Source organism: Saccostrea cucullata, unplaced genomic scaffold, assembly GCF_032062105.1.
Source record: "Saccostrea cucullata isolate Sc308-1 unplaced genomic scaffold, CSIRO_AGI_Scuc_v1 ctg1541, whole genome shotgun sequence".
Lineage (NCBI taxonomy): Eukaryota > Metazoa > Mollusca > Bivalvia > Ostreida > Ostreidae > Saccostrea > Saccostrea cuccullata.
In genome coordinates, this window is record NW_026939187.1 from 30,364 (window position 1) to 43,589 (window position 13,226).

The following is a 13,226-nucleotide window of genomic DNA, read 5'->3' on the forward strand; positions in this document are numbered from 1 at the left end:
CAAAGTTATCAATGCGTAAATTATATGTTCGACCTTGCCAGCAAATACTATTTATAATTAAGTTAAATGATCGATGACGTTTTTCATACTGAATGTTAGGCCGCAAAATACACAATCCATTGTCGAAGGATTTTTCCTTTATTTTCCGATCATGAAAAGGAGCACATGGCGGGTGTTACGGGTCGGGAGGATATGCTCACTCCTCCATGGCACCTGATCCCACCTCTGATGTTTCAGAAGTCCGTGTTTGCTCTGCTCACTCTTTCTTTGTATTGTTTAATGGACTTTTGAGCTTGAATACTGTTCGTTATCTCCATATATTTTATTTTTAAAAAACGTCAATATGAAAGGAAAAAAATACTACTTGCTGTAAATGTGACTTTAAAGTAAAAAATTAGGAATATATAATATAAGTATTTTCAATATAAAAGGGTAATCAATTTTACTAGTGTAAGTGGATTTTATATGTATATGTAAATCTTTAAAATATGACTATATTTGTTATCTCCACACATTTAATCTTTTGTTAGAACTAGTCGAGCCAACATTACATATATGACGTATTAGATTTATTTTATGGACGTCTGTGTTTTTTTTTTCTGTACCGGACAGGTCTACTGAAACCTAATCAAATATTTAATTATAGTCTGCAAGCTTGTAAAAATTAAGTAAACCCCACTTACTCATGTCTGGTTGTAGCCGGATTTTAAACAGTACTTTAAATACTGCTGTACGGGCACCAATCCATCAGTGCGGGAAATCAAATTCAAACTGCCTGGTATCTTCACTTAAAAGGTAATTTAATGTCTGTAGCATCATTTTTAATTTTTTGTTTGGTCGTAAAGTCTTTTAACTCTAAGACTTATCTTTTTTTTACATTAATTCCTTTTATTTATGGGAATTGCTATATTTATGGTTAGTTTATTTGAAATTTCCTAATTTGAAGTGACATGAAACAAATGACACAAATCATTAAACAAATTTTCCTTCTAGAAATCTCCATGTGTGCAATTTTTTTGTTCAATTTCTATCTTTTCTTCTAGGATATTTTAGTAAAGTATATATGCTTCCGATATTTATTTTCTTTTCTTCACATACAGTGAAGCCTACACATGGAACTTCAAAATAATTCAAAAGCAAACAGATTTTATCGTTTACTAAGAGAGAAAAAAATCCACTTTTTACAGGTTTTTAGCTCAAATCTGTACTTGAATTAGAACGTTTAATAGTTAATGTAATTGTAGTATGTACAGGTATGAAAATCATATTTATTTGATATATTTATAAATTTGGACCCTTATAATTAATTTCACTACATTTGAAAATTTCCTCACTTCTTTAATTGTATAATAATTAGAATTGAATCAATTGTTCTATAATAATTTTGAGAATCAGAAAAAAAAGATATTTCCATGCGCTACAATTCCGCCAAAGTAGAGTCAGTTTTTCATTTCTATCAAAAGTTGTATATTTGTAACGAGGACAGAAAAATATGATCTTTTAATTCTCTTACATCTAAACATATAATACATACAACAGGTCTGGACGATTTCTAAATATGGAAGTCAAGAACGGTAATCGAAAGTTGCTATAAATGTACATCAAGTACACGTAATTATTTTTCTGTCCAATCAGACAACAGCATTTTTACACACCCCAAAACATATTCTAAAAGAACAAAAAGATAACACGTGCTTTTGTTTTTTTCCTCAAAAAGATTTTTTTAACAAAAAATATGTAGAAGTAAGATGAAAACTTTTGAAGAATAAGGTATTCCCCACATTTTTACCGTGAACAACCTTGACATTTTTATCTCGGTAAAGAAAAAATAATAATGCACGATAAAATGTAATCGTTTACAGAGGTATAGATCGCACCAGCAAGTTTTTATCAAGTTTCATTAGAACATTTACCAGAATATATTATATGATGGTAAATATAATTTTGCTTAGCCGTCCGATTTTCATCGATAATGTTTAAATTCCATGAGTATAGATCAACTCACACAAATGTTTATCGTATGGAGTATACACATATAGTTTTGCATTATCACGGGTTTCATGAGCGCCGAATACTTAGCTAAGCAGACTTTAAATGGGCATAAGGAAAGGCGTTTAACGTGGAGAAAAGAGAATCCTGTACATGTAATTATACATGAATGCGTTTTATCCCAATATCTTACCTCACATATCAGAAACTGCATGGACTACTAGTATTCTGTAATAAACACTCAAAAATAATTTAGACTGTTAATATCTTTTCGATAAGATTTTTATGTCAGGCTCTAAAAACTGAAAATTTACCGTATTTATATCATTTTTTTAACGTAAGTAAACTTTTGGGATTGCTAACTCCCATAGACAGATTTTATTTATCCCACATAAAACGTATTCCAAGCTTTCAAGTCGTGTTTGTTCACGGTAGAATTGTCATAAATATCATATTATTCCCAAATGCGCATAAAGTTTACAAAAAGTTTGTTCTAAAGAAATCTTTTGGGCAAAAAACTTAAAAACCACGTGTTTTATTTATTCTCTCATGGGTTTGTTTAAATGCTGTATATGATTGGTCAGAAGGATTAGCACCTTGTTTATTCTGTGTATTAATAGCAATTCACGGTTATCGTTCTTGACTTCCTTATTTAGAAATCGTCCAGACCTGTACAAGCGAATATACTTCGAATATTTCATCTAGTCAGAAACTTGTCTGAGAGAAGAATCGTATCTTAAAGTCATATACGCTATAATGTGCGCCATTTTAAAATACGGCTGGAAATTGATATATTTTGTTTACCAATAAAAGTTACGAAAATGCTGTAAATTACACCATTTAAATAAAATTCGATATAAAGTTATCAAATTATAATTATTTATTATCCTGCAAGGAGAATAATGTCTATTTTTAAGTAAATCCACCACGTGACGCCGTCGCTACTTTTAGATTGATAAACAAACACGGCGTCAAGAAAACGAGGTAAGCCCTTTGAGATACAACTCACTTTTGACATGGATGGCGTGTTAATTACTATTAATATAACTTATCTTTAAATGTAATCAGTTTCAACCATCTATACTCTGTTATGACGCATATTAACCTTTTATTAATAGTCGGTGTCAAAATGCAACATGCTTCGTTGTCTATAATTTCCCGTGGACATACGTGCCTATATTTAGACCTACTGTTTACGCACTTCCTTTATCAATATTCATGAAAAGACTTGAGTTCTTGATTGCAGTTATTGCTATATTGTTCCGTTATTACAACGAGTTTTATAGTTAAATTTTTTGGAAATATTATTTTTTTCATTACACTTTATGTGTTTCAAATCACTTAATCATTTTGTTTCACATACAAATCGGCATCCATACGGCGTATATTACTTTAAGATAGATAGGGTAAATAAACAGTCGAGAAAGAGACTACAGCTGCGTATGTTTTCCAAATCTCTTTTTGTTGTTGACATTTTGATATCCCGTCCCACTCGTGAAATAAATTTCAACTAAACTACTAACATTGAATATTGTCTTTTTATATTACCATAAAATTGATAAAATGCTGATTTATTACTAGGATATGATTCTATTTTTTTATTTTCAGATTTGTAATGTTACGTTATATAGTTTTATTTGCATTTCTCATCGGATTCGTACAAGGTTAGTGTGGAAAAATGATTGGATTTGAAAGAAAAAAATAAGATAAAAAGTCCAATAAAAGTCTGCTTTGAAAAAAATGGCACAATTTAATCCCCTAAAGTAGCTTTTGTGCAGATTTGCTTCCTTTTTTCGTATCATTTTAACATAGAAATTGTACTTTCTCGCCAAAAATGAATTAAATAAAAGGAAGATATGACACAGAAAGGCTATAGAAAAAAACTACAATGTCAGTATAATATTGTGAAAAAAGTAAAGAAGTGAATTTGAAATGACAGAATTACTTTCTTAAAGCAATATGAGCTGCAACTTTGATTTCGAAATTTTTCGTTGCAAAATTGTAAATAATTATTTCAATGACAGAATTAAAAAATAATGTCAATAAAATCTGTTGTTCATATTGCGATGGAAGGATTATTCTTAAGTTTTGATTGAATCATTATTACATTATTGTCGTCCTGTACAATAATTTTTTTTATATATAAAACTGTATATTGGATTGTATATAGAAGTCCTTCTTCTGTTTTATTTAGTCAATTGGTCATGAAGATTAAAGTTACATACAAATTTATCATGACAATATTATTTTTTAAGTTTCTTTTAAATCTAGGGGATGACCAAGATTCGCCTTTTCGAAGAAGGTGTCCACCACCCCCTAAATTCCCTGAAAACTGCAACAAAGTGGAACAAATTTACACAAGGGGCTGTCTGACTGCCTATAAATGTACATCATGGAATAATGCAGCAGGTGATATCAAACATCTTTTTTCATACGATTTGGAAATAAGAAATATAATCATTTTGATTTCAAGGGTCCTTAAACTAAAGAAACCTACATCTTTCTAAAACGTGACAATTACATTCAAAGTGTAAAATGATTTTCCACAAATTTTGAGGTTCTATAGAACTTCAGCAACTATTTGTTTTTTGTTGACCAGTCTGCGCAGGTGCCCCTACATGTCCTCCACCACCATCTGTCGACTGTGTTACTTCTCTCCAGTACAAATATATAGATGGTGTGAGATGTGGCTGGGGATGTAGGCACTACTGCTGCTCTGACGAGGAAACTCTTAGGAAGACGTGTCCAGAAACGAGTCCAGATAACCCTTACTGCATCGCTACAGCAATTGTAAAGTACACCATCAATCGTCGTGAATGTCCGGTTTATTGTACCTGCAGTCCCGATTGCAGAGTTCTCACTTGTTAGTTTTAATTATTTTGAATGAAACTTTTCTACTGAAAATAAATGGAAATGAATAATTTTTTTCTTGAGTTTTTTTTCTTAGATTTATAAGTGATCAAATAGAAAATAAAAATTATATTTCATAAGCTTACGTTACAGCAAAACCGTAGGATTAATTAATGCTATTATGGCGCTCAAAAGAGCTACGCGAAAAATCACAGTGTACTTTAAGAGAATTTAGGAATGAAATTGCGCTAATAAATGAGAATATCATAAACAAAAAAATCATGTACTACATTATTTTTAGCACATTCATATGATTGCTTACTTACTTATGCAGCATATATATTCATCACCTGCATATTAGCTTAATATCCTTCAGTTGACTCGATAGACAAAGCATGTTTTACGTATGAACAATTCCTAAAACGAGATAATTGAGTTATTGTCAAACAAGCTGATGAAACAAGAATATCAGCAGTCTCCTTTAAAGTCATCATTCAGCAAGTACTAAGATCGATACAATGACCATGTTAGCAAATAAAATATATCTTAAATTAAATGATGTCTGGAGTTTTTCATACTACATTTCAATTTTGGACAATTATTTATACACTTATTTGTCGACAGATCTCTCCGTTATTTCTCGATCATGTCAAGTAGCACATGGCCGGTTTGACCGCTCGGAAGGGGATGCTCGCTCCTCCATGGCATATGTTCCCCCCTCTGCTGTTTTGGAAATCCGTGATTGCTTTTTTCCAGATTTGTGTTGTTTAAAGATCTTTTGAGCTTGAATACTCTTCGTTATCTCCAATTTAATTCATTAAATAAAAGACAGAAGACGACGAATATTAAATTTACAAATAGTTCAATTGTTTTTCAAACACTAGTATTTTTTTCTTGAATCAGTAGAAAGAGGTAGTTTGTATGGATTGTCATTAATTATTGCACGTGTATAACATGTGCTGCCTAAACATAAAAAACCCCACTATACTCAAGTATCCGAAAAATGGTGGTCGAATATTACCTTCTCAAAACAAAATACGCTTAATGACCTTGACCAAGTGCCCTCTTAGTTTTTCTTTAGTTGTTTTTTTTTCTTTATTTAACGCATATCCTATTTAATCTTGAAAATGTCCTTAAAGATCGGCATATTCGTTTAGAATTCAAGACACACATATATGTATACCAATCTTCGTTCATTAGAGTTTTAAGTGATTTCATGAGATAGTTGTAGGAATTAAAAATCTCATAATTCATCGTATGCTACTCTACGAGGGTTGTCCGAAAAGTTCGTGGATAATGACTTTTTTGTCAAAATAAATTGTTCAAAATATGTTCAAAAATTGTATTATAGGGTTATTGAACTTATATTGGTGAAAATTAGCGCAAGTTGTCTGTACAAATGCACGAGCTTTCAAAACCCGTTATGCAGTGATTCCTTATATTCTCATATTATTGTGAAATAAAATTGTAGATTTGGACTTTAAAAATAGGCATAGATTTAAATTACACTAGGACTCCCATGTCAATTTCAATAGCCCTCGCCCACTGACGTCAAACACAATGGCAACCGCACAAGATTTACATGCATATTTGGCCTCCTTAAGCGTTAGACACAGAGACAGATTCGCAAGAGATTTTCATGCAAAGAAAATGATCTCAAAGTGCTGCATGATTCTATATCTCCTTCACCCTTCACACAGGATGTTGCTTAACGAGGCCCGATCTAGTTGAAAATTACGAAAACAGAATGATAAAAAATTTTAATTCTTGGAAATATACTTGTACGTTTTATGCTTAGAAAAATAAGAACGAAATTTTGTTACCTTGCCTTTATTGTAGTAAAATGGGGGCACTGTCAAGATATGGACCAATTTTCGCGTTTTTATACACAATTACATTCTAAAACTCTTCAATAAACGAAGAAATTTACAAATTTTTAAAAAAATACATGATGAAATTCTTTGTTTTTCACATATATCATACAATTTACATTCTTCTTATAAAAAAATGAAAAGAAAATTGGAGGTAGCCTTTATTGCAGTGAAAAGGAGGCATGTCAAAGCACAAAACTTGGATATATTCTATCCAACTACGTATTTTATAGGTCGCAATGGGTTTACATAACACCAACAAATGATTGCAATACTGTATTAGTTTCTAAAAAATAAATAATTCTTAGATTATGAAATAATTTTCCCGCCATGCTTTATTTTTCTCTTAACACGCGACACGTTGTTTTACGTGGAAAAAGGGGGTAGAGGGAGGAGGTGGGGGGGGGGGTAAAGGCGACAAAATTGCGATTTTTACTAATATCATATAATATATAGAAAAATAAAATATTTCGGGGGTTCAATATAATGATAAATAGACTAATTTTTTTAAAAACTGAAGATAATCCATGCATATTTAAGAGTGTGTATAAATACTTCAATATGTTCAAAGAGAAAGACTAAAATCGTTTCCTTTTAGTTGCAGTGTTTGCTTTTTTAAACTCACAAATTGAAATAAAACAGGATAAAATTAATGAATATGTACCAAACAATTAATCCCTCAAAATTGATTAGGCTCCAAAGTTGTTTATTAATTTAAATATTAAAAAAAAAATAATAGAAATGCCAGCTTTCAATGCATAGTCTATAGAGCTACCAGGTAAGGAGATCAGCGAAACATTTTAGCGCAATTTGACGTCATTTTAACTGTGACGATATTGTGTTCAATTGTGACGGCAGTCAAGGCAGTCAAGGGTATTATGACGTACCTTAGTCGACGCTGCGTTAAAACGTATGCGCAGATCAAGTAGATCGGGCCTCGTTAAATATTTCCTTGCCTTTTGTAAGATAGAGAGGGTAAATAAACCATCAAGAAAGAGCCCACAACTGCCCAGGTTTCTCAAAATAAATGTTTGCCCTTAAAATCAATCTTTACAATGTTTTTAGTTCCACTTAGCTATGGAGTTTCAAAATCTCAACTACAACATCATGTACGCCCACTCATGAAACTTTGTTACAAAAAAGACAGACGAAAGGGGATAAAACTAAAGAAGATGTAATCACATTATTTGTTCATTGCACCAAAAAATGAAGACTGTTTGCTGTTCTCAATTTCATTTAAAACATAACCAAAACACAAACTAGACTTCATAAAAAAAAAAGGAAACCAAATATATAGCTTTCTTTTGACATTATTTACGTTGAAGAGATAAATTGTTTAGGGACATTTTATCATAAGGTTTTGTTAACCTTTTATAGAATGTTTTGTTGAAATTTCAAAATTCATCGAAACTACTTCCAAAGGACCCTCTCTACATCAAAAGATTGAATTTCTGATTCTGTGAAATTTTCTGAAGTTAGAGTGATCTGCCCTTATATATGAATTTCAATGAATAGACATTTACAGTTTATTACTCAATTTGAAATCAAATCAAGCATTCTTACTATTTAAAAAGCCAAGATATATTAAATGAATATGTTATTTTCATGTATTTTCTCCATGGAAATAGAGAAAATGACTACTGTTCACTGATACCGTATTGTGTTTGAACATTTTTGCCGAGGCTAAATGTGTCATGTACCATATATATAGCCTCAATATTTACTCCTTTATTCAATAATTACCCAAATTCCAAAAAAAGTATTTAGGACTGGTGTATAGAGAGTCCTTTAACTTCAAAAAGCTACATATTAGTAAAACGTGACAATTACGGTACGTTCATGGTAATAATTTTCCACAAATTTAAAGGTTCTATTTGTTTCTGTTGACCAGTCTGTGCAGGTGCCCCGACCTGTCCTCCACATTTATCTAACGACTGTGTCATCTCTCCCCAATATAAAACTGTAGATGACATTAGATGTTGATTGACAAACAAGTTGCTAATACTATCAACAGTCTCGTTTAAAGTTATCATCTCGTAAGTTCTATGGTCGATACAATGACCTTGTCAGCAAATACAATTTATCTTGAGTCAAATCACAACTGGTGTTTTTCATACTAATTTTAATCCATTATTTACACACTATTGACGACGGATTATTCCGTTATTTCCCGATCATGACAAGGAGCACAGGGCGGTGTGACCGGTTGCCAGGGATTGTCTCTCCTCCATGGCAACTGATAACCACCTCTGATGTGTTGGGGGTGGATTTTTGAGCTTGAATACTATTCGTTATCTCCATATACTTTATTTTATCGCTGATATATAATTACATTTGCTTGTACAAAACCATTGAGAAAGAACTTCAATAATGCTGCAAATCATAACGACAATATTCTTCCATCAGTGACAGAAATTACGATCTTACGTGTTTAAGAAGTAAATGCCTTACAAAGCAAAATATGGAAGGATTTTCAATTTATGTAAATTTTCTAAAATAAGTACATTTAAAATCCTACCACCATCTTCCTCTGTATCATTTAAATCATACAACAACTAGATATCATTGAGATGGTGGCCATCTCAAAGGGCCCCGCGTTCAACAAAGGGATTATTTTGAAGAGGAACATTTGTGTTATACTATAAAAGTCATTTAGTACGACTTCACGGATACTGCAAATTGGCTAATATTTATTGAAGTTATCTTGTATCCCGAGTTATATAAATTTACTGGAATTAAAGGCAAAGAATTATGCACCAAACAAAGATTTTAAAGAGAAGGGTAATTCTGACAATGACCTAGAAACTTCGACCAAGGTCACTGCACATCCATTGACCAGTGGATCTCTATGAGTAAAGTAATAGCCAGATTGGGCCAACGAGAAGAAGATATACTCTGGACTAGGAATTTTCATATAATTCTGCTATGACCTTGACCTTTGACGTAGAAACCTGGTTCAAGGTCACTGCACGACGGTTACCCAAAGACACTCTCTGGGTGAAGTATGAGGCAGATTCGGCCAAGGAGAGAGAAGATATGCTCCAGACAAGGATTTTTCATACAATTCTGCTATGACCTTGATCTTTAACCTAGAAACCTGGTTCAAGGTCACTGCACACCGGTTACCCAAATGCACTCTGTGGGTGAAGTATGAACCAGATTGGGCCAAAGAGGGAGAAGATATGCTCCGGACAAGGATTTTTCATATAATTCTGCTATGACCTTGACCTTTAACCTAGAAACCTGGTTCAAGGTCATTGCACACCGGTTACCAAGAGGCACTCTGTGGGTGAAGTATGAGCCAGATTGGGCCAAGAAGAGAGAAGATATGCTTCAGAAAAGGATTTTTCATATAATTCAGCTATGACCTTGACCTTTAACCCAGAAACCTGGTTCAAGGTCACTGCACACCGGTTACCCGAAGGCACTCTGTGGGTGAAGTATGAGCCAGATTGGGCCATGGAGATAGAAGATATGCTTCAGAAAAGGATTTTTCATATAATTCAGCTATTACCTTGACCTTTAACCTAGAAACCTGGTTCAAGGTCACTGCACACCGGTTAGCCAAAGGCACTCTGTGGGTGAAGTATGAGCCAGATTGGGCCAAGGAGAGAGAAGATATGCTTCAGAAAAGGATTTTTCATATAATTCTGCTATGACCTTGATCTTTGACATAGAAACCTGGTTTAAGGTCACTGCACACCGGTTACCCAAAGGCACTCTGTGGGTGAAGTATGAGCCAGATTGGGCCAAGGAGAGAGAAGATATGCTCCGGACAAGGATTTTTCATATAATTCTGCTATGACCTTGACCTTTGACCTAGAAACCTGGTTCAAGGTCACTGCACACCGGTTACCCAAAGGCACTCTGTGGGTGAAGTATGAGCCAGATTGGGCCATGGAGAGAGAAGATATGCTTCAGAAAAGGATTTTTCATATAATTCAGCTATGACCTTGATCTTTGACCTAGAAACCTGGTTCAAGGTCACTGCACACCGGTTACACAAAGGCACTCTGTGGGTGAAGTATGAGTTAGAGTGGGCCAAGGAGAGAGAAGATATGCTCCGGACAAGGATTTTTCATATAATTCAGTTATGACCTTGACCTTTAACCTAGAAACCTGGTTCAAGGTCACTGCACACCGGTTACCCAAAGGCACTCTGTGGGTGAAGTATGAGCCAGATTGGGCCAAGGAGAGAGAAGATATGCCCCGGACAAGAGATCTCGGACGGACGGACGGACAGCCGGACGGACGGACAGACTGATCACTATAGGGCGCCCGCCAAGCGGGGCCCTAATTATTAGTGTACCATCTTAAATCATTCAGAAGGAATAACGTTTCGATGCTATAGAATTCAGGACCAATCAAATATACTCTTCAAAAAAAGAAACGCATAGTAGGAACAATGCCCTAAAAAATGTATGATAGTTTTGTCATACCTTTTATTTTTGTATGGATACGATGTATTCGAGTGAAATGCATGATTTTTTAATGCAATTGTTAACTTTACAGCTATTCTACAAGTCTCACAGACAAAAAGACCTGATTTTGCAAAATTTCCCCCAAAATTTTGATCTCAAATTTCATTTGTAGAATTCCGATGCAATTCCTTCAGGTACAAAGGGGCTATAAAAAGCGGGGGTTCTCGATATTTTGAATCTGGTTATATCTGAAAAATGACGCTTCCTGAAAATGCTGCATCTGAATGATGCGTAGCATAAAAAGGAAAATCGGCAACTGGAAGCAGGGGTACCGCAATCTACAATTGCAAGAGGTTTTAATGTTACACACAGAACATATCTAACCTATAAAGCATAAACCATTAACATCGAACACCCAATGTTCGCAAAAAATATGGCAGACTATGTGTGACATCAGCAGCACAGCATCACTTCTGAGGATAACGTAAATTGCATGAATATAATGCAAGGACGTCATCTAAAGCATAAGCTATCCTAAACTGCACGGATCATCTAACAAGACCGTTTTCAGTTGACTACGAATTATTGCAAGAGGATTATTCATGCCATTGTTCCGACCCCACAACACCCCAAATATCGACTTCAAAGATCACAGATTAATAGAGTTTGACCACAGCATCACTGCTGAACAGTTTGGTTAACCTACTAGTCCTGAATGTTTATCTGAAAGCTTCTTATAAGTTTAAGAGTGCTAATGCTTTGTAATGAATGTTCGACAGATAACTGCCTCCAGGACGTTAAAAAAGTTGGTGGTGGTAGTGTAATGATATGGAAAACGGTATTATTAGAAAGTAAGATTGATTTGGTTCGAATTCAATGGACTTTGATGGAAAATGGTACTCTTACCATGTTCTACCTACACATACCCATTCAATTTTGCAGCATCCTAGAGTCGTATTGCAATCTCACAATACACATTCACATATGGCTCGTTTGACACACCTATTCTTGCAAAGAAACAACAACCTGTTTCAGCCACATTCATTTAAATCGCTAGATTTAATCCAAATTAAGCAGCAGTGGACAAAATGGATTGGCATGATTTACCAAAGACAATCGCATCCCCGGACTCTGCAACAGCTGACCAAAGTTCTACATTTGGAGTAGGAAAGTATTCCTATACAGTTTTTATTACACACATTTGCTTCCATTTGATGCTGTTTGTGGCTATCATTTGTGTCTGCGGGGGGCATACCAGATATTGATCTTTAATGGTCTTAAACTGACTATAATTTTAAAATTGTTTAGTAATTATGACATTTAGATAGTATTCCTGTTGCTTACCACATTTCTGTTTTATCAATGCATCATTTTACTAAATAATCTTTATGTTCTATGAGTCACAAAAATTCTACTATGCGTTTCTTTTTTTTGAAGAGTATATCTAGTGCATGGAATAACCAAAACCAAAAATACACATAAATTTCAAAAGTACCGATGAAATGAATGTAAGATAAACGTACGATCAAGCAAATGATCTTGAAAATATTAAATAAAATAAACATCTTTCCTATTAGAAACTAATTTTGAAAAAATTATGCACGCATCATTTTTAACTGTGTTGCTACCAATGGGATCTAATTCCTTTGCAGAAGATCCAATATAATGGGGCCGTATATTTGGTCCTGTGAATTACAGTTAAAGTGAAATTGCGTTATTTCGTTAAAAAAGGCATAACTGAATATCATGTAGACCATTGATAACTAGGACTCTATAAAAGTTTGTTTAATTTTCTGGCTAGTCAATGCATTATGACGTTACAAATTTTGTCATTAGTCACAAACGTGTATCATGAAAGACAACAACAAAAAACTCTGCTTTTTAGCTCATCTGAGCCGAAGGCTCAAGTGACCTTTTCTGATGAAAATTCTGATCAAAACTTGTCAGTCAGTTGTCTGTTGTCGTTGTCATTGTGGTCGTTGTTGTCGTTGGCGTTGTTATCGTCACCGTTGTAAACTTTTCACATTTTCATCTTCTTCTTAAGAACCACATTGCCAATTTCAACCAAACTTGTGGCAACATATGATTGGGTAAA

The 13,226-nt window shown here is 33.8% G+C and overlaps 1 protein-coding gene across 1 annotated transcript; it reads left to right on the top strand.

Annotated features, from left to right (window-relative positions):
• The first annotated feature begins 685 nt into the window (after positions 1–685).
• On the top strand, positions 686–4,896 carry LOC134252486 (uncharacterized). Its single transcript, XM_062734974.1, has 4 exons — positions 686–795; positions 3,598–3,653; positions 4,261–4,398; positions 4,589–4,896. Exons 1-4 carry the CDS (start codon positions 686–688, stop codon positions 4,855–4,857), a joined length of 573 nt encoding a protein of 190 aa, XP_062590958.1. The 3' UTR covers positions 4,858–4,896.
• Positions 4,897–13,226: the final 8,330 nt, after the last annotated feature.

What these genes read in the sequence shown, in the direction of transcription:
- LOC134252486 (XM_062734974.1), top strand. Translation starts at nt 686, where the DNA reads ATGTCTGGTTGTAGCCGGATTTTAAACAGTACTTTAAATACTGCTGTA. An exon ending in CTGGTATCTTCACTTAAAAG is followed by an intron (nt 796 to 3,597) that starts GTAATTTAATGT and finishes TTTTATTTTCAG; the next exon opens with ATTTGTAATGTTACGTTATA. An exon ending in TCTCATCGGATTCGTACAAG is followed by an intron (nt 3,654 to 4,260) that starts GTTAGTGTGGAA and finishes TTTTAAATCTAG; the next exon opens with GGGATGACCAAGATTCGCCT.